The following is a 23,073-nucleotide window of genomic DNA, read 5'->3' as shown; positions in this document are numbered from 1 at the left end:
GTGTTATTCATTGGTATCATACCTTACAATCTGATTATGTTTTACAAGCATTGGTGCAGTTTGTCACAGGTTATTCTAGTGGTCCTGTTAAAGAAACTGACAGCCATATTCTATTTATTTTCAAGGATCAGAATACAAGGGTCATTATTCCTTTTCAGCTATCCTTACTTGTACTTCTCAACTGGGCTAGAACATCAGTTCACTCTACTGACTCCTGGCACAGCCATTTGCACAATAATATTTTGTGATGTTGAGTTTATGCTTATTCATGCATTTAAGTGATATGTTAAAGCTCATAACTGAGCAGGGTCAGTAATTGGACAAAAATATAAGTATTCATTCACCTAGAGCTGAGAGACTGTCATGTACTATAGCCAGACCCATTCTCTATATTGAAATACATTCCTTTATTTGTTCTGTTTTATTCTCTTTGCTCAGTTTACCCAGCTTCTGGTGCATTCATACATATTGGTAATAGTCATTCACAGCTACTCCACATATTTATATGGACAATAGAGCACCTCTGCACTGGATGGATAGGCAAACATGAGATCTGTAGGAAGTGTCATTACCCACATGAACATCAACAAGTTCAAGGAGCAGTCAATAACCTACTACTCTGTTGCATGATCCGCACACCCAGTCCATTCTACTCTCACAGGTTCTGACTATTAACGTTTGCATCAGGATGGTGTGGATTTGCTTGGGTGTAATCCATTCACTAACCAATGTGTCTACAACTACATAACCTGTGGTATTATTGAGAGCATAAACTTCAGCAGCAAATAAAGTACAATGTTTGAACCATTTCTTCACATCTTAACATGAATGCAGTCAGTAGTTAGTAACAGTATATTATGCAAGATATTATTTATTCTTGTTGCAGAGACATCAGGATCACAAACTGCCTCAAAGTCCTTTCTATATGCCTGTGCAGGTTCTATCACTAATACAAATCACAACTGTACACCTTTAGCTGTTTGTTACAATGCCAGAGGTTGTAGGCCTACATTCATTGATCTATGCCTTGCAACATGGTTAGTGACCATGAACAAGATCTGAGCCCATCATATGCTCTTGTGGTATTCTTATACTGATTTCCCTTAAAAGTAATTGGGAAATATCTGCAGAATAACTGGAGGTTCAATTGTAAAAATATATCACAAAGTAAATATGATTCTTGTGACTTTGGCTGAATTGTGGAAAATAATGACATTGGAAACAATTTAAAACAAGTAGGTTAGTCTTTATTTATCTCATTCAAATATGGTCAGAGTAAGTGCATTTTATAAAAGACAGCAACTTTACTATAGCTTCCAGCTGCAAAACTTCTTAATAATTGTTCCAGACTGAGAAACACGGCATTATATACATGAAACAGTAATGCTACTATTTTCAGGGTGCATGCACTACTTGCATCATTGTTGGTTATTCCTATCGAAAAATCAGTGAGGATGTATCTCAAGGTATCACCTGACCTGCCAGTGGAAAAGTTACTGTCTAATTTCACATATTATTTTTCAATTTTATAGAAATATTTCTCACAAGAAGGTGCACATGATACTATAAGTGAATGACATAGAATAATGAGCAACTAGAGGAAACAGAACTTAGCCATTTCCCTTGAGTAATGTTCGATAGTTAAAACATACATGCATATGCACAGACAATTTTGAAAAAGAATTAGGTGGACTTAAGAGTTCAATAAAGAGGTAGAATATATCTAGAATACCTGTAGATTATACTCTTTCCAAAGTTTAGTTGATGTCTACCTTATATAATACAAAGTAAGGTAAGTCTATTAAGCCAACCAAATGCATCGACAAACTCCACTAGTAGCTTCTTGAGCTATTTTCACTGACCTCTGTGGATGGGATTGCTCTCATAATTTTTCAAGAGCAGTTTCAGGTGTAGTAGAAGTTGCATATCAGCAGTTAGATGTCGCTAGCTGAAGTCTGCAGGCAATATGGTCAGCAATACTACTCTGATTCCACTCCCTGAGGGACCTTCATGGCTGTCTATCATAGTTGGATATCAACACTGGCATCCTGCTTGCTGTATCACTGCTGTTCAAGCCAGTAAAGCCATACATAAATAAGAATAGGAATAAGCCTGACTTGTCTATTCCACAATCACAACACCTGTGAACTTACTTACAGTATTCTATGGATCACACTGCCTGCTTATTTGGATGTATTTTTCACCTCCTTTTCCACACAGATTCTTGTGGCTCAACATCTTTGGTAGGGATTTTGATAGCATTGAATAGTATTGCCCTGGCTCTCTTTTGTGCTTGATTTATAAATCATTTTAATAATCAACATCTGCATTAGGTCTAGATCTATAATACCAATGCTTGAATCGAGCTTAGTGATCACAATATCAATTCACCAAGAAATGGTGCTGATGGTGAGTTTGGGTAAAGCTTCTTCTTATACTTCGAGTTAGTCTCTGTTGGTAAGGTTTTAAGAGACTGACCACCATTTTCAATTTGCCGATCCAACACCAAGCCTGTAGGAAGAGACAGCTCTGGTGTCCTCATAGGTTGGTTGCTGTATCCAACTCAGAGTCTTCAAATTTAAGTTAGTGTCACAGCAGGCGTTTTTTTGTCTTTTGTTCTCTTCCTGCTGGTAGGTTGTATTAAAAAAATCATATCCAACAATGTTAAAATAACTTGATGATTGAAAAAAATAAAAATATTTATTATCCTGAAATGTTAATTTTTTCATGTGCATATATATTTTAAACCCCATACTGGTCATTTTCCATAATTTGTAAGATTCTAAAGAAAGAAGTTCCAAGTTTTCTGTTTACATAATTTCATATCACAAACTTCTTATTTGTCATTCATTATGTGTAAACTTAAACTTTTTATCTCTGAATTTGACAAACTTAGGGTTAATTAAAATGGCAGGAAGATCGCAGCTCTGAAACTGAAGCCTAATGTTACTTTATAACTAAGGTGACATGCTTTCACTAATAAGTTACATTCTTCAAGTAATAAAATTAATCTCTTTTTATTATATATTTCATTTAAAAAGATAATACAGTACATCAAATAATTAGGGTTGCCTTGGAGTCTGAGAATTTATTATTGTTTTTCAAACAAATATATATGCTTTCAAACTATTGGTTGTTGACCAATACACCTACAGTTATCACTATATAGTAACAGGTAAAGAAAAAAAAAACAGTGTAGTAGAATGTTAACACACAAAAATAGATTAAATTAAACTCAACTGTGTATAATAGTATATAATATATATATATATATATATATATATTAATTCTTGCCTGTATTATTATGTGGGGATGATTCAAATGCCGTTCCTACTATATTGTTTGAACTGTTTTTGAAGAATTAGTAATAGTCATCCTTACATTTGCTTCCTTTTTTGAAAGGTTTTTTCTTTAGTTGTTTGCTTGTTGTTTTTTAATGCAGTATTTCAGTAGACATGGGAAGGTGTATTTATAACCAAGTTCTATGTACAATGAGGTTCCAACTGTAATATTTGTTATTTATATATTATTGGCTGGTAATTCCTGTTTCACCCTGTCACTAAGCTTTCTAAAGGAACACCAAGTTTATGTAAGAAAGCTAACTTCAAAGAGTAATGATAACATCGTTAACACTAGAATTATGATATTTTTGTAATTACTATTTGTTGATAATAATACTTATAAAATCGAATACTTCGTTTGAAACTGTCACCTTAGTGAAATTGGTTGATACTATTGTTTGGATTTTTGAGTTATCATGTAATAAAAAAGAAGCAGAAGAAAGAAGAACAAGAAATTCAAAGTTCTTGCTATGATATTTACAGATATTCTCATAACTTGTGACTCAGTAATTACATAGATGTTGTTATAAAAGGAAACACTGTATAGTATTGTAAAGTTCTGATGACCTATTGAGGATATATTTAAAATACCATTCCGATGAACAGTCCGAGCCATCTCTACAAAGACAGTGCTACCGCCTGCCTGATAAATTAGTGTTTAAGCTTCACGTGTGTCTGTTATTTATGACAGTACTAAACACCTTCAGATAAGGACTTTTCTCAATTAAAAGTTATTCTGTTGGAACAATGGCAACAGTAGGCAAACTTTTATTATCGTTTTAAACTACCGATGAACCATTACTAAAAATCAATACTTCCGACTTTTAAATTTAACTATTAGCGTCAGGGTTTGCGTTTTATACATTTTAATAACTATTTGGAACCAAAATTTTTATGTAAACAATGTGAACTATGGGAAGTGTCCTAAGGGGGTCAAAATTGAAATTAACCCTATTTCTATTTTGTAAAGCCTGTTGGTTAATTACTCCCAGCCTATTGAGTCGATCTCAAACAATCATGTCAGGTTGACCCTTTAGACAATGTTGATTATTTTAAAGAGGTTCAAGGTCAAAGTATGAAAGTTGCCGGATTGTTTCTCAAACAACCATGCTTTTCTCATGGTCAATAATATGTAAGATGTTTAAGGGTAGGATCACCCCAAAATCTTTATTTGTTCGTAGATGAAAAGTAAACTGCAAATGTTGTTTATGAAGAAGCTTTGTTATAATTTTAAATTTTTGAGATAACGTTTATGTTCAAGTTATTATATGATTGCTGTTAAACTTACATTGTTTTAATTAAGTTTAAACATTCCACGTCATTTGATGGATATAGTGCGTTGGTCGGGCGTGGGCAAGTGGTTAGCGTGCGAGGTTGCTCATCAGAAGGTCCACATTCGAGCCGCGATACGCCGCTGAACATGCTCTGCACTTTTGGCTATGGTGGCATTATAATGTGATAGTCTATCTAAGTATTCCTTTAAGAGTAGGCGTATATTTGGTGGCGAGTGCTGCTACGTGACTTCCTTTTTTGGGGGGGTTATCAGTTCTTAACTAGGGATAGCTATGGCTGAATCTAAGGGGTTTGTGACCTGGCCTTTTAGCCCACGTGTCGCAAAGGATGCCAATCAAATTGAAAATACCATGTACCAAAAATATAATGTGTCAAGATATTTAGATAAAATCGAATACTGGTTTAGAGCGCCTACAGCTATAAACAGAAGTATTGCTAAATTTAGCATTTATTTGTTTTGTTGTTAAGCGCAAAGCTGCATAATGAATTATCTGTGCTGTGCCCATGGCAGAAATCGAACCCTGAATCTTAGTGATCTAAACCCTCAAGCTGAGCCACCATGAGTCAATCATAAGAACACAAAAAATTCAGTAACGATTCATTCACTAAACTTTTCCAAATTTTAACATACAAAATAATTGTTTTTATTTTCATGTTTAATTTTATAGAGTCCCCTGGTGGGTCAAGGTTTAGTTTACAGACTTTTCAAAACTTGAATCCGGCGTTCGAATTCCCGCGGTGGACAGAGTACCATTTGTGTTACTATGCGCTAATAAACAGCAACATAATTTTGTAATGAATAAATACTACCATATTCAATTATTACCAGAAGAATAATTTATTTAGCATGTAACATTCCTTCTGTCCTGTAAATGGACCAGAAATTTTCTTACGATTTTTTCTTTTAATTTGTAACATAAGATACATAATTATTTATTAATATATTCGAGATATTGTTTTCATATTTTTAAGCTCAAAGGGTAAATTTTTAATTTAAAGTCGGAAAAATTATGTAACTAACCTTATGAATATAAATTATAAATGTAGCTTAAAATTTAATGAACCAAACAGATCATTTTGTGCAATTATTTTTTATTCAACTTTTAATGTGACATAACGTAGATGCTACTTTATTAAAAGCCGTCACTTCAGTATGCGTGCAACATTCTGTTCTTTACGTAGCCGTTCTAGAAGAGGAAGTTCTACTGGAAGTTTGCACGCCAGTAGTCCTAGCGCCTCACCCCTGAGCTCCCCTAAACCCACCCCAAGAGGAACACCCGATGAAAGTCCCCTAAACACCCCTCCTGGATCTCCCAGCCTCAGTCAGCCCTACTGGAAATCTCGACTCAACACTATCAAGAACAGTTTTCTCGGCAGTCCGCGCTTCCACAGAAGGAAACTTCAGAGTAAGCTAAATTCTTGTCTGGAGAGTTATCCTGTTGAAATGTTTTATATATGTAATTATTGGTTTGCTTAGGCTAAAATAACTTGTCAGAATGCTCCATTTTGTAAATAAAATATTGATTTTTTGCTTAGATTACGTTAGTGTTTACGATGATTTTGTCAGAAGCCAAAGATGTCGTAAGGCGCTAGAGTTTTTAAAGAATCAAGAGCTGATCCTATAAGATTATGAACTTCAATAAAATTTAGGTTAAAGAGGATGATACTACATTCCCTACACAGAATTAAGATGTTTCAAAACTTTTATACATAGTCTTTGTTGTTAAAAAACAAACAAGGAAAGTTCCCCTATTTCATTTAATTGTTGTTTGAATGTATTTACATATCCGAAACTTTTATAAAGTGTAAAAAAATGGGGGTATACACACTATAAATTAGTGATATAGATGTATAGGAAGGGAGGTATGCCTAAGGAATGTTTGAATTTAGAAGTAACCTTTGTCGTGTGAAAAAAGTAATCCTAATAAGAACTGTAGTTAAGAAACAATATTTCAAAACGTTTATAATTTATGGACAATCTGTAGTCAACGTTGCCCAGATTCGCAAACTTAATGTATTTCACGGTACATGGAACAGGTCAAAGTAATTTAAACATATAAGACGCCTGGAACAGCGATGGATGTCGCTAATGTAGCTTATCAGATCTTTTAGTAAATATCCAATACATAAACATATTATCAATTGATTTTTTGTTTAGTGTTATCCAGGAAAGACAAATTGATGCACCATGGGCCCATATTCGATCCACAGAGCTGCAATTCGCACTTGTGAATGTTTCAATAAATAGACAAAAGCCGTCACTACATGAACAATACATTATTGAATAAAGTGTAGAACGTGCTTAAATAGCTCTTTTATTCTGTTTTGATGAAGTGGAAGATTATTTTCAGATATTTATGTATTATCTTTGATGGCATTGTTCTCTTTAAATAACCCATTTCATTTAATAATAAATGTGCATAAAATTATGCAAGTTTTTTTTGTTTGTTTAGAGATTAAATTTTTGTGTTATTACATAAAAAACTGTTATATAGTGAAAAATTTTACAAGTATGTGAATATAGCTAGTTGTAATATCGTTCTTCTCCATCCACAGCTCCGTCAGGTTCCGATGAAATGGGCCCCGATTCTTCTCCAGAGTAAGTTTATGCTTTTTTCTTCCTTTACTAGAATGTGTATATTATTTTTTAGTATATAGATGGGACTTTATATAAGATTTTTTATAAAAACACTGGATAAAAATTATTCATATACACGTACAGTAAAGGTTTTAGTCTAGAATCATAGTGTTAACGACAAAGACTTGTGATTCTTAATGACAAGTTACGTTTTTCTGGGACCAGGCGTGACCCAGTGGTTAGCATGGCGAACTGTGAATCCGAATGTCTGTGGTTCGTTTTCCGTTTGCAGCTAAAAATCACATAGCTCATTTTGGGCCTGTTAATAAAAGAGTGGCTGTCAAATCCCACTATTCGATTAGAGTAGCCCACGGGTTGGTGGTTGGTGCTGTTGGCTAGTTGCCTTCTCTCAAGCTTATCATTTCAAAATTAGGGTCTGCTAGTGCAGATAGCTCTTGTATGGCATTGCGCAAATATCTTGCTGTGTATTTCTGTTCCAGTGGCTCAGTGGTAAGCTTGAGATAATATAAAGCCAATAATCGGGTTCGAAACTTTCGGTGGACACAGCACAAATGGCCCATTGTGCAGCTCAGCGCTTTAAAACAAGATATCTGCCTACCAATAATTTCTTATTCAATTTTCCTTGAACGTTTTACAGTTTTGTTTAAAAGTATAGAATATATTTTTAGCATACAACATTTTTCTAGATTAAATGGTTTAAGTTATTACATAAGTCTTTGGTTTTAATTATTTTCCTATACCTGCATCAGTTTATTCAAGTTCAAATATGATTCACGTCTCTGTGTAGAATACTATTTTTTTTTAACAAACTCTGAATGTTTTTTCGCCAGCTTTTTGATTTCCAGTGGGATATTTTCTTGTCGAAGAAAAGTAAATGAATATAATGGCAAAGTAGCATATAGTGAGTTTAAATATAGTTATTTGTTTGTAGTTAAGCACAAAGCTACACGATGAGCTATCTGTACTGTAACCAACATGGGTAATCAAAACCCGGTTTATAGCGTTATAAGTCCGCAGACTGCCACTAGGGGTATTTAAATGTGATACTTGGGTGGAAGATTGAATAATTAGTTTACTTTAATTGTAATTCCTTTTGTTTATTTCTTGCAGGGTGCAGGTTGACCCTGTGGTAAAGCTATGAATTTCGGGGGTGACGAATTAGGTTCAAACCGTGCGAGACCACAAAATATACCCCGCACTTTAAGTTGTGGACATATTATAAGAATGACAGTGAATCCCTTTTCTCTGATCATTAGCCCAAAATTACGGATAGAGGCAGCTAGCTTAGTAGTTTTACCCTAAATACGAATAGTTCTTGCGTTGTTTTGACTTAGGTGGTTCTATTTTCTGAAAATCATACACCGATTCAGGCTGTTTCAATACATTTTATTAAATCATGAATTTTGCAGGGATAGCGAAAATGCTACATGTAATTTTGTTTGCTGTATATTTCTGCCTACTTTCACTAAATACTACATAAAGGTTATTCAACAGAAGAAACAGTAAAAACGAACGATAATTGAGACATAATGCAAAATAGTGTCAAGTACAAAGCTACGTACAAAAATGATTCACAAAACAACGAGATTGGTAACTAAAATATACGATTCTCACAGGAAATCATGTTCGCTTCTCAAATAAACGGCTTAAGGAGTTTCAAAGAGAACCAGATACACATAAACAGCGCTGAAGTTGTGGATGTATAAAATCAGACACCTTGTGAGAACTTCTAGAATGTACGTATAACATCAGGGTACATTTTGGAACTTCTGGAAATATAATATCAGAGATATCTTGTGAGAAATTCTGAAATATACCATGGGTGTCATTTGAGGGAGGACGACAGGGATTCAATCTCGGAAGGACGTCCTAATTGGAAGTCTGTGTAAAACATTTCTAGTCAGGCCAGATTAAAACATATACGCAAATTACGCCATAGCGTAGATCCTCCAGCTGAACTGGAGGGGGCCCACGCGAGGTCAGTCTTTTTTTGTCCCTTTTCAAGCCTTTTATGAAATGACGCTCCTGAAATAGACATGTAATATCAGGATACAATGTGGGAATTTATAGAAGTATAATATCCGGATACAATGTGGGAACTTTTAGAAGTATAATATCAGGATAAATTATGGGAACTTTTAGAAGTATAATATCAGGATACAATGTGGGAACTTTTAGAAGTGTAATATCAGGATAAATTATGGGAACTTTTAGAAGTATAATATCAGGATACAATGTGGGAACTTTTGGAAGTATAACATCAAGATACATTGTGGGAACGTCTAGAAGTATAACATCAAAATACATTGTTGGAACTTCTGTAAATATAACATCAAGATACAATGTGGGAACTTCTGGAAATATAACATGAAGATACAATGTGGAAACTTCTGGAAGTATTATATCAGGATATATTAAGAGATGTTGGCTCCTTTCCTAGATCAAAGTGCGTTTATAACAGTAAAATAAATAGTTATTTCTTGAATATTTTTAGAAAATGTACACTGAACTAGGTTTCTTTTTTAGGTTAACCAAGAAATCGTGGTTTGGAAGCCTTATGGGCGGTGACAGAGAAGAAACACACGTGATTCTCGTCAAAGACAGGCCTCTAAGCACAGTGAAAGCAGATTTAATTCACGCATTCTTATCGGTGAGATTACTGTATATAATATTATCCTGTTTATATTTGCATTTTTATAACAGTTCCGTTATCTCTTCTCTTCCTCCTGTTAGTGTGTTAATTGCTTTCCCCATACTTTTGTTCTGTTTTATTTGTTCTTTGAATTGAATGTTCACGTATTTTTAACTCTGAAGCTTTGCACATTACGGATACTTAAAATATATGTTACTGATGGTTTTTCCCATAATTCTGCCGTAGCGTTTCGTGAGATTTAGTTTTAGAGCGTAATACTCAAATAACAAAACATACAACTATTACTATACGTTTACCAGATGCTAGGTTTAAGCTTAAAAATCTTTAGCGCTTTGGACAGGTAAGTATGTCTTTCTCAGGTACTGAAGAAAAATAACGCAAGATTGAGTCTAAGACGCTAATTTGTTTTTCTTTAAGGCTCAACTTTTTTATTCTCTTTACTTATGATCCAATGTGTTACTTTTAAACTAATGTATACGATTATGGGTTGTTAAAAATGTAATTTTTATTCACATAGAACTCTAATAAGTGTTTTCACACACTAGCTACTACCTAATCCCCACCCTACTTCTGAATATGTTACTTGAACTTTGTGTGTAATTTCTACCAAATTGAACCATAGTTTGTTGATTTCAGATAGCCGATCTCAGTCACAGCGTCGTGTCGCCAATGTCTTTTCGAGTGGAGTATAAAAGGCCAGGAGGCACTTCCATGTTCCAGCGGAACGTGCGCTTCCACGTGGACATAACGAAAGTCCAGGCAGCCGGGACACAAGACTCCACTGGAACCTCAGACAGAGCCAGTGAAAAACCATCAGTCTACTGTATCAGCTTTACCTTGATAGCAGGTGGGGAGATGTTTCGTGTGATGATTGAAATAGTGCATTAATCACTTACCTTCTAAAAGTAGTGCGCGCGCGCCAAGGTGCATCAGGAAACCTCTTCTCTCTCACAAGGTAGCCTGTAACTAAAGTTCGTGTTCAATTAAAACCTAAAATAATTTGTATAGCGCCCCCACATTGTTTTTTTTTTTTACTAAATTATTAAAGGTCATATTAGTTGCAGCATAGCTAGATAAATTGAAATTACTATATAAAATTTGAATCTTGTATATTGATGTTTTACTTATTTTTCTCGGTTCCGACTCTTCAACTTTTTCATATCTAATTTTTTAAAACATGTGGAAGAAAACTCTCCCATTTAACACAATAAGAAGTTTATCAGTTTCACAAAAAAGGAGAATTGATAACACCTAAAATATACACATTATTTTATATTGACCATAAGATTAGTTAATAGATGCTTAGAGTAAACCCTTTAAAATAGAAGTAAATTATTAGAACAGTGCTTGAAATTTCGAGCTTAAGTAGAGACTTGTTTGGTCTCGACTCGAGTTCGAATGCACAAAAAAAGTGTCTTGAACTTTTGAGTACTAGATTAAACGTGTGGATTCTATCTAAGTAGATAGAGGAAGGGAAGTCTTTCGGAAGAATAAATTCAGTTTAAAATCACAAGAAAAAGCTAAGAATAATATTTTTAGTAAGCCATTTCTTCCCTGCGTCCCATGTTACCATTTAAGTTATTGATTTGGAGGTGGTGGTATGCCCTAAATTCCAGTCTCAACTAAATTCAGAGTTTTGACTTCTCTCCCCCCGTTTTATTACTTTACACCCTGTCGGTACTTGTTTATCCTTCGTCCTTTTATTTGCATTAAACACAGTCTTCTGGTGTATTATATTTCCCTAACGTGTTTTATACAATCTACTAGTGTATTATTATATTATATTTCTCTAATGTATTTTTTATCTCGTGTGTGAGGAAAAGCTACGAAAGCTCTTTGCCGACATTCCTAATTTTGAACTACTGACTAGCGGAAAAGCAGACAGTCAACAGCACCATACCATCCACGCTAAGGGGTTGATTGTCACTCTTATATCGCTTAAAGCCCGGGGAATATTTTATAGTATTGTATAGATTCAAACCTAGCTCCAGCGCCTTACCATAAAACTAACCCACGCCTCATTTCTATAATACTAACTTTTTCTTAAGTTCATCAACTCAAATGAATGTTGTTGAAATATGCAAAAAATTATAATAATAATATATATATATAAACCCTCCTCATTGTCCAGATAGGATAGTCCCTTAATATAAAATAAATATGATAATAACTTTCATTGAAATAGCTTTGAAAATAGTTTAATGATTAATTAAATCATTCCATTCATTGGTTGGAGCTCTTCTAGTTAAATTAAATAATACAAAGAATATTCTGTCTCTCTTTAGGATTATTAAGTTGAATTAAAAGTAATAATAATTTAAAGGTATTCAGCAGTTTTTGCCCCTTCACAAAAAATGAGATGTTGTTTAAAGATGTATGTTTGGTATGTATGTCTAAATGTTACATAAACTTCGATGCAGTGGCGTACGAAGCAGGTGATGGGGGTGGGGGCACATTTTTCAATCTATACCGGTAAAAATACATCAAAGTTAGGAAATAACTCGGTCAAATGAACCTTGGGTTCCCCACTTTTAATCTGCTTCCTACATCTCTGCTTCAATAAGGTATATAGACACAAAAGGAAATTCCTTCTTTAAAAGGGGGATTTTTTGAAAATATATGCTTTTCTTGATCTTAGATACGGTTTTTCGAGAATAACAAATAAATAACAATAAATAAATAACAAAAGAGGAAAAAAGAAAAGAACGAACACAACAGAAATATTGCTAATGTCTTTTTATAAAGTAGATAAGAGGATGTCACAAAGTTACAACAACGTTTTAGGGTTAACCTTAACGTGCTTTTTTTGTGTTTGTTTTAAAGCTGTTAAAGGGACGCCAGAACTTTACAACAGTTTACTCGACCTCTTCAACTACCTTACAGTGAGCCACTGCATATCGTATATCACCACTATCTATAATAACGGGTTAAGTTAATCGCATCACCTATAACAGCAGGTTCATGTTAACAGTGCATTTTCAAAAGCTGTAACAACGGGAGATCATTATTCGTATAACTTCTTCAGTAACAATAATAAAGAGTCGAGATTAACTATATATCTTCAGTAACAATAGTAACAGGTCAAGGTTAACTGTATATTTTCAGTAACAGTACTGATGGGTCAAGGTTAAATGTATATCTTCAGTAACAGTAGAAACGGTCAAGGTTAACTCTTTAACTCCAGTAACAGTACTGACTGGTCAAGGTTAACTGTATAACTTCAGTAAGAATAGTAACAGGTCAAGGTTAACTGTATAACTTCAGTAACAGTACTAACGGGTCATGGTTAACTGTATATCTTCAGTATCAGTACTGATTGGTCAAGGTTGACTGTATAACTTCAGTAACAACAGTAACAGGTCAAGTTTGACTTTATAACTTCAGTAACAGTAACTGTATATTTTCAGTAACAGTACTGATGGGTCAAGGTTAACTGTATATCTTCAGTTACAGTGCTAATGGGTCAAGGTTAACTGTTTAACTCCAGTAACAGTACTGACTGGTCAAGGTTACAGGGTAGTTTTAATAAACAAAAAATAAGCCTATAACGTTAACCATCAAGTTATAAAATTGTTTTTATACCGTTCACTAATGGTGGGGTCCATACTTTGCATCGTATTAAGTAATTTTTTGTTTCTGTCTGTTAAATTAATGTAAAATAACTGACCAAAAGAGTTGATGAAATCACCCATTTTCTATAATACCCAGTAGTAATTAGTGCGATTAATTGCAATCTTGATGAGTTTCTTTTTACATTTTTTTGAGTGACTCATGTTATTAGAGATCCTTGTAACCAAAAAAGTCATGGACAAACAAGTAATTTGGTACATAAAGAGTTTAGAAAATGTTATTTAAAAAGCCGATGGGGATCCATATGGTCACCACCAGTAATTCTAAGCTTAAAGTACACATCTGTTTTAGAAATTTATAAAACCAGTAACTGGTAGATTCTAAATAGATTTATCGTCAGGTATCTTTTTTAGCGACATTCATAAACATACATATCAAGACTAATTGTTTTCTCCTGATAATTGTTTAAATGTTTAAAACACGTGTTCGATGTACTTAAATGTTTGAAATGTGCTCTGCCGTAGGCCCTATTCGAAGATTCAAGCGAATGTGCGAACACATCCAGACCCAAATTCTTGGACGCCGTCCAAACCATTCTCCTCGTATCTGTCGAAGACCCACGGCAGAACTTAGCGACAGTTCCTCGTGCGGTTCCGAGAGTCTGTCTCCTACACCCACCCGGACCCAGGTAAGTGATGACATGGCTGTCACCATGGCAACTTCGACCGGAACATCTGTTATTATGGCTCGGTGTAAATCAGACCAAGATGCTACGGCGGACATTTTCGAACGCGAAGCACGAGCATCGAGCCAGCGGCGTGGAATGACCAATGGTAGGCGAATGAGTTATGATAACAAGATGGGTAAAGACACTGTGTGAGTTTGTTGAGAAAGAAACAAATTTCGGTCATGTGACAGACCATCTGAACCTAATACTGAATTCAATAAGAGTCTCAGTTGTTGCAGGATTCAAACAATTGTGAGCCAAGTTCAGATTTCGCCGGGAAAAATTTCATTTCTCGAGCGTTATCTCCTTTCTTGGACTTGTAACATCGTGCTTGCATTCGTCATGTGGTAGCTTCCTATATACTGCAATTACCCTGTCTAGTGAACAGAACTCTTGGATTAGATTCTAACCACTGTCTTGTAGTTTTCTGAAGGAAGTGTCGTGGACCAGTAGGAACAGTTATCCTGATGATCAGTTTCAAATCTGGCTGCTGAACCGTGGAGAAGCAGAAGCAACTATAAGATTTCGTCACCTGAACAGGAAACGTAATTTAAAACTGTAATATGATCAACTGAATCATTAGCTGTTGTTATAAGAAGGCACGAGTACATAGCAGTTTCGTTGGTGTGATCATTTCCTGAACAATCAGTGTAGGTATGATATTTTTTTATTTTTACAAGCTCCCTTCATTAGATTCTGATCCCCCCCCCCCCATCTTTGCGTATTCTGTAATACATGCCCAGGTGATAGATAAAGTTAGTGAATCCAGTTTAAAACCGACAAGATAATTTACTTTTGGTCTTTCCACTTCAGTAAATCAGTAGAAAAACGACACTGTTTTAAAAAGTTTTTGTGACTTGATAAGCTGAGACTGAGAAGCTATACTATAAGATGACGGGAATATATGTGTATATATATATATATATATGTGCTTGCGTTTAGATAAAAAGAATTATGCAATTGTAACTATCTGACGTCGGTAGATATATTTATATATATATATATATACTCGTAATTTACACTATTTAGAAAAAGTTAATTTTTTATTCAATATCAGTTAAATATTAGTATCTTAGAATCATCATGCGTCGGTTATAGTTATATTGAGTAAATATTTGCAGAGGCCTTTATCTGTGTAGCATAGAGGACAGTTTGAACGGAGTATATATATATCGGTTTTGGAAGAATTAATTCACTATTCTTTGTTGATTTAAATATAAATCTGAATCTCAACTTGTACATTAACCACGTACATGTTGAGATTAGCTTAAATTGCCTCTTAATAATTAAAGTTTGGAACAGACAGCTCGTTTTTTAATACAACACGCTATTTTTAACTCTGATTTTTTATGGCTTTGTATGCTTTAGCTTGAAACAAAGCCTAATTCTACAAATGAATGGGTTGTTCCATTATTTTCGATCTTCAGGAGAGGAATTATCGCTACGATCTGCTAGTCATAATATCGTGTTAAAAAAGAATATTTTGCTTCATAAGCATTTGTGGCTAATGGTTGGTTAACAACATATGTGTAGTACTACATTCTCAGCAAACTTTCCAGCTGTTGAATCCTCGTTGGTCGAAAGGGTAAATGACCGCATGTTACTCTTGTTTAATGAATTAGAAGGAAATAAGACATTGTCTTCATTAGGCTTATGATACCAGTGAATAAGTATTAATGCGTTGTTATTGTTCTGCACATCCGACAGAAGAACTGTGCTTTGTGTGTGTGTGTTTTTGATTTGATTTGATTTTTTTTTTAATAATTGATGTACGGGCTAGATTGCATTTTAAAAGTAATATAAATCTTTTCAAAATGATTGTTTGTCATATCATGCAGACACACTTACATAATTAGTACTCAGCTTAGGTTCGAAACTTTGAACTTTACAGCAGCTTTTAGAGTCATCGATCCGAATTTCTTTCAACATATTTCCTGTCTAGTTTACCCTTGTCATTTCATCACTGCACTCTGGAAAGTAACAAACATCAGTATATAGAGAACATGATAATGAAACATACTTAATAATATATTTAAGATTTTAACTTATTTATCCTAATAAGGTTACTCACAAAATAGACTTCTTGTTTTTCAGTGATGAACAGTCAGTGGTCTGTGTCCTGTTTGTTCCGCATTATTACTAGAGAAAACAAAAGAGCTGGTTTGGTGTGAAGAGAACTGTTGATTGTGTGTCAGTTGTTAAGTTTTTGACTCGTTTCAAATCCTTATTCAAGTTTAAAGAAATCATTTAGAATACGCTAATCAAAATGGGATAGAAAATAAATTTACCATAATTGTTATCTTCATTATCACAATAAGTGGGAGTGGCATTAGCAACGACAGTAATATGACAAAAAAATATCCATGTTATCCAATCTTTCCAATTAATACTTGAAAAAGAAATCAATACAACAACAGTTAATTTACTGACAATCAAACTATGCTGTTAAATTTGAATTATTATACATAGTTAAAAATCCATTAAATTGTCCCATCTTTCAGAATTTTTGTTCAGTATGTGTGTATTTAATATCAGATACTTTCGTTTACTGACATATTATACTGATATTTTCGTACTCTCCTCACTCGCATCATTTTCGTATCACGGAAATCTAACAAAGCTCCCTTCCTTTTCTTCAATATTTTTTATATATAAATTGATGTGTAAAATGCGATAATTTAAAATCAGTTTCTTTTTTTCTCATAAAACGACCATCTTTAAAAGACACCTGTTCAGGACTAGTATTTCCACACTCCCACGGCTGTTCCGGTTGGTCAGGCGTAGGTTTATGGATTTACAACGCCAAACTCGAGGGTTCGATTCCCCGTGATGAGCAGAGTGCAGATAACCCATTGTTTAGCTTGACGCTGAAACAAACACACTCTATACGTTTATAATAGAGCTGTCGGAAAAATGCAGTTAGACTATATTCAAACTAAGGTGTTACTTTATGTAAAAGAAAGAGAGGTGAGACAGGTAAAAGTGATAATTCGGAACGTTCTCAATAAAAGTCCAAATCCCTAGGTGTTGTGTGCATCCTATCAACAGGCAGAAAAGAGAACAAACGTCCAGCACACTCAGTAAACACAGGGTACTATGAATGTTTGGAAACTGTATTGAGATTTATGCTTGTCTTGTTGTTGTTGTTTTTTTTGAGTGAATTTAAGAAATCATTTTGCAGACTTAACTAAAGTATTTGAAATTGAAATTAATTTCGTGGCAACCAGGTCAGCTTGTCTCAAATAAACTGATAAATTTTGTTAAACTGTGGCAAAGGTAAAGTGGGATTTTTGTGTAGTATAATTCATGATTTAAAATGACCAATGCAATTATATCAGTATTGTTACTGAGAGAAAAACCCTTAAAAAACGGCATACATTACAATGCTTAAGGTACAAGCTTATGTATGGACAAACGAGCACGTAACTATATTAAAATCAGGTTGCATACCGCAGTGAGCTTGAACTTTTACATTATCTTACAAAAAAATTTTTAACATTCTCATGACTTTCGAAGCTCACTGTCATTCAGTGCGTCACCTACCTTAGACCTTTCACGGAAGATTATAATTACAAACGCATATCTTAAAAAAATAATTTCTCTTTTAAAACAACAAAATATTCTCATTCAACACCTAAATAATTAAACAATTATTTCTAAAGCATATAAAACCTTTTTTCTCAAAATTTAGCTAAATCTTTCTTGCTCTGCAAATGATTTTGGGTATCACACTGTGATATATATACTAAACACACACAGTTAATGTATACATACAAAAAGTTTCAAGTCGTTCAACATCGTCTTAATGTGCTTCAGTGCGTTACTCTGTTTGTGTTGAGCTGAAGGTTTCTCTGAAGAATAACGAAGCAGACTAATATTAGGTGAAGTAAAAATACTTGTATTGACACATTTTGCTAACGTTTGGTCCTTTTTAGTGTTTATTTATTATAATCATATTATGTTGTGTACTGTTTTCTGAGCACAATTTGTGTTTGTAGTTTATGTTTCTAATGTTGTAGTTTTTTTTTATTTTTTGCTTATTTCGGTGTAATTGTTTGTGCAGTTACTAATGATGTATAAATTCCAATTATCTTGTAATAATCTACAGTTTTTAGAGCTTTTGTATTTTTCAGTAAATTTCATGGAGCTAATATTTACGATTGTAAGTTGATCCGTCACACAGTTTTTAAAACTGTGTTCAATAATAATAACAATAAATAATACAAATCTGTTCCCTTCTAAATCAAAGTATTAAATGATGTTCAGGCAAACATAAACGTTAAAATAAACTATGTGATCCTTGTGATTGTGTAGTGTCTAGAAATATATAGTTGTAGACTTACCGCCCCCCCCCCAGTGGCACAGCGGTATGTATGCGGACTTACAACGCTAGAAACCGGGTTTCGATACCCGTGGTGGGCAGAGCACAGATAACCCATTGTGTAGCTTTGTGTTTAATTACAAACACACAAACAAGTTGTAGACTTTTTAGAAATGGAGCTTGTGTCGTAACAAAAGCTGCTTCAGTTTCAACTTAGAAAGAGAAATATAATTACCGAGGCGCGTGATTAAGTTCAGACCTGCTTAAAAATGCATTCAAAACTGAATTTATTTCTCCTGAAAACTTTAAAAAAACAACATCTGAATGAACTTCAAATTGGACCCGTCTGTGAATTCCATGACAAAATACATGGCCATTACATTTCATGTTGCCATATGTTCCGCAGACATCAATCAATTTCTTGCCTTTCAAGATTCAGCAAGTTTCATAATAGAAGTTTGCTTCGCAAAGTTTATTAACATATACAATAAATAATGATATAAATTATAAAAGAATACAACGTCTCTTTCAGGTGGTACTTTATTCTTAAATTCCAGTTCGTAGTGCAGTCTTAGTGAAAGTGTGTTCGAGTTCAAAGTTGTTCATTTTAGGAACATAACTTGTGGTGCTGAGTGCATATATCTAATAGAAGAGACCTTGTAATATTTGTTTCTGGGTGATTAGAAATGACCGATGGTTGAAAAGTAAAGAAATAACAGGCACGTGCTCTTTGCTTGTCCTGAATATCTTTAACGTAGATCTTCGAATTGTCATTTGTTTGAAATTTGTAATATTCATTGGAGAAAACTCTTAGCAAGAGCTAAGTCTACCCTATTAACTAACTTCAATTCTACAATTTTTATAGTTTACAAAAAAAATTCTCCTTTCACTTTCTTTAAGAATCGTGAAAGACAAAAATGTCTCCTGCTTTACTTCGAAAATAATAACTATAAATGTTTGAACTTTTATTAAAACACGCAGTTCTACACAATATATCAAGTCAAATAGATTTCGTTATGGTTTATCAGGTTCACAGATGTCTAACCCTCTATGTAAGGCTACTTTTGTTGTTATGATAAAAAACATCACGGGCATCACAAAAGAAGGATATAAAGGGATTGCCATAGTGATACAGAGACACGGAACATTACATTTATCAGTATCTTAAAATAATCTTGATTCAACATCTGGAGTAGGTATGGGCTTGTAATCTTTGTATATTTTTGTTCAAGAAAGCTGAGCTTCATAAATGTTATTCGAAATATGTTATGTACAGTGTATAAAATAGAATGATGTACATTTAGTGCTGATGGTGTTGTCAAACCTACCGTTTCTTAGGTAGAGTGAAGTATATGAGATATGGTTATAAATCACATTCCATCGGCATTGTGTGGTGTGTCATTTATTTTGGGGACTAAAAATATCTAATCTTCAACAGTTTTTTTTATGAATATATGGATTTGGGTATTATTGTGATGTAGGATTAAAAGGTGTTTAAATGTTTTTCTCCGGGTGGAGGATTATAAGCATTCTGCGTTTTCTTGTATCAGATTTTGAGAAGCACTTGCTAATAGACTAATATGGTGGAAGTGACATTTGACTGAAATGTTTAGTACTAATTAGTAAAACATGAAGATAACCTAAAAAAACTTCAAAATGCTTGTTTTCTTCATTGAATATTTATGTGTGTGTGTGTGTAGGGTGTCCCAAAATGCATATACCAATAACGTCTGTATTATTTGAGATAACAAAATTCAAAACAAAATATATTCTGAAGGCTTTTAAGTTTTAGTTTATTTTAGTGATAAGCTTCTACATGTCTTCCATCAGTAGCTATAATCAATCTAATTATGAGGGCACATTTTCCAACACATCTGTAGGGGTGAATAAGACAGCATTACGGATACAAAGCTTTAGTTCCTCAAGATCTCTTGGTTTGTTATGGTAGTTTTTTATGTTTTTTTCAAAAAGCCCAAAAGCCTTCAAGAGTTTTCACTTTATTCAAAAACAGAGTCAGTTCTGAAATCTGCAATAAAACACATTCATGAGTAATGATGATAAATAAAGTAATAACAATAATAATTAACTTCAATAAAACTCACAAGCCTTCAGAAGATATTTTATTTTGAATTTTATCTCAAATAATAAAAAGTTATTCGATTTTCTTCATTAATTTTGCATTATTAACTTCTGAATATTAGTAAGCTATTAACCTGAAGTAAAATGTTGGTTAATAAAGACAATGTGTTAGTGAAACTAAATCAGGTATTTAGCATTTAGTGTAAATTAGTTACCATAATGTATTCCGAGAGACTAATAATTAGAATTAAAAAATATTCATAATTATTAGAACATTATATATATAAGCTAGTAAGACCAGTGATTTACAGTATACCCCCAGACCTTGTGTTATTGACGTATCCCTGACGCATATAATTTATTTATAAAACTTAAACGTGGTTTATATTAATAAAAAAAGTAAGTCAGAAGAAATAATTTAAGGGTGAGTCAACAATATGCCAACATTGAGTGTTGGCTAGTGGAAAAATTTGGTAGCTCACCAAGAGTGCTCTCAAATGTTAAAGTGTACAGTTTCTATCCTTTTTTAGTGTTTTACAAAGGTTCTCGCTACCTCCAGAGGTACACAGCTTGGGAACCACTGAAACTTACGATGACTAGACTACATTAAATCACAGGCTGATTCCTTGCTGCCAACAATAATTTCGGTCATTAAAGGATAACCCGAACAACAGATTTCTAAGGTATAAAAAATATTTTGTGGTAGAAACTGTCGAGGGAAAAACCTTTCGCTATTTGTAATATTGATTCCCCCATGAATTGGTTCGAGGAACAAGATTGCATAAATTATGTGCATCTTACACCAACATATATCACATAATTAAATAGCTGATGTTTTTTGTTTTTTAACATAAATATATATATATATTCAGGTATTCCAGTCAAACTAACTTTTTTCTTGTTTTTGAACAAATGATAACTGGCCAGAATTCGGTGCTCATAATGAGAACATTTTGATAGTTTGTAAGCCTTTATAATCTTTGAAAGTGGATGTTTCGAAGAACCAGTGAGAGAACAACATCTACAACAACCTTTGGAGGAAACATCTGTGTTCACGACAGGAGAGTTTGAAGGAAGTGGGTATAAATAGGTGGGATAAAATTTCACAACGTGCACGTTGTTTGCGATACTCAAACAATTAGATAGATAATATAAATGGATTTAATAAGCTTTTTCAGTTAATGTTCACCTTTTACCCGTATGGAGAAGAGGTAGAACAGATTTTCTCAACTCACACAATAGTTAGAAATCACAATATTACAGTTCTTCTAGCTTATCTTGATGCAAGAATAGGGATTTTCAGGTTTGGTACTTCCATAGTTGAATCGTTCACGTTGTGGTTAAATTAAGTTCAAACTCGCTTGGCTTTACGTTTGGTATTAGAAGATAAAAATCCTCCCGTCCAAATTGGATAATCCGAAAGTCACGACGTTGCTTGATCAAATGCCCTTGAATCAGCCTTGACAGTAATGTTTAACATTCAACGCCAAAAAAAAACAAAACAATAACTATATTTTAACAGAAGTTTATTTGTTTGTCCTTCTAGATTTTTTATTTGGACGTGTTAAATATGGTTTAATAAACCAGGAACAATTCAGGATGTGTCAAGAAGTTATTTTTCTATTAAAATGCATATATTCCATAGCTCCAGTAATGGCTAAATATAGGTGAGTAGTGGGAGTGGCCACTAGAAGTACTGGTGGGATTTCTCGAGTTTCCTTTTTTACTACGTGAGGTAAACATACAGTCCATATACTTTAAATTATTACTGGCATATTTAGGACAAAAACAGAAACACTATTTATATTCATAACTGGTAGAACCTTAATATAATTGCTATAAATCAGTAAATGAATCATATAAATGATTTGTTAACTTTCATAAACCTCTCACTGCGCATGGCACGGATTCATCTGTTAGTAATATGAATTTCGATGATTTTTCTTTCGAAATATACAAAAATTTCTATGAATATATATCTTAATAATATTTTCTAATTTATTCAAATTATCCGTGAACAACTTAAGTATGACATTAAAGTATCATTTCTTAAATATAAAATAATTCAAAAATATAAACATTAATTTTAAAGTAAAATCATTCATGCACATAAAACATCAGTATTGCTATTGTTGCGTCAGCGAGGTCACGTGACTAGTATCACGCCACTTCTTTCTCGAACCTTCGTGAATTGTCGGGAGATTACTAGATTGGGGGTAGTCTGGTATATATAAGATGGTCACAACGTGACGGGACAATGTGTAGGTAATAAGTAATTGAACTGCAGTCAGAGAGTGTGTAATTAAACGGAGTATTGTCGAGCTCGTGAGACGTGAGTTATAGCGTTCATATAGAGCGACTGTTGAAATTAAGTGTATCATAAAGTTGTATTCGGAAAGAATAAACCAGTTTTATTTAAGAAAGGACTTGTGTCGCTAAAGTTTCGTCGGAACGAATTTACGGAAAATTAACTAACGACTGGAGGCGTAA

General features: G+C 33.7%; 1 protein-coding gene across 7 annotated transcripts in view; it reads left to right on the top strand.

Annotated features, from left to right (window-relative positions):
* LOC106460917 (serine/threonine kinase SAD-1-like) overlaps nt 1-19,890 on the top strand; it is a 109,572-nt gene extending 89,682 nt beyond the window's left edge. For 5 of the 7 annotated variants that reach the window (XM_022387726.1, XM_022387723.1, XM_022387725.1 and 2 more), the window contains 5 exons: nt 5,817-6,040; nt 7,191-7,233; nt 9,760-9,883; nt 10,523-10,733; nt 13,981-19,890. In XM_022387726.1, the coding sequence (XP_022243434.1) occupies nt 5,817-6,040; nt 7,191-7,233; nt 9,760-9,883; nt 10,523-10,733; nt 13,981-14,336 (958 nt within the window). In that variant the 3' untranslated portion in view covers nt 14,337-19,890. The remainder of the gene's footprint in view (nt 1-5,816; nt 6,041-7,190; nt 7,234-9,759; nt 9,884-10,522; nt 10,734-13,980) is intronic. The other 2 variants (XR_002610884.1, XR_002610883.1) reach the window with 2 other exon arrangements.
* Nucleotides 19,891-23,073: the final 3,183 nt, after the last annotated feature.

Source organism: Limulus polyphemus, unplaced genomic scaffold (assembly GCF_000517525.1).
Source record: "Limulus polyphemus unplaced genomic scaffold, Limulus_polyphemus-2.1.2 Scaffold863, whole genome shotgun sequence".
NCBI classification, from domain to species: Eukaryota; Metazoa; Arthropoda; class Merostomata; order Xiphosura; family Limulidae; genus Limulus; species Limulus polyphemus.
The sequence above is the reverse complement of the archived record's forward strand: the minus strand, read 5'-3'. Positions and strand labels throughout refer to the sequence as shown.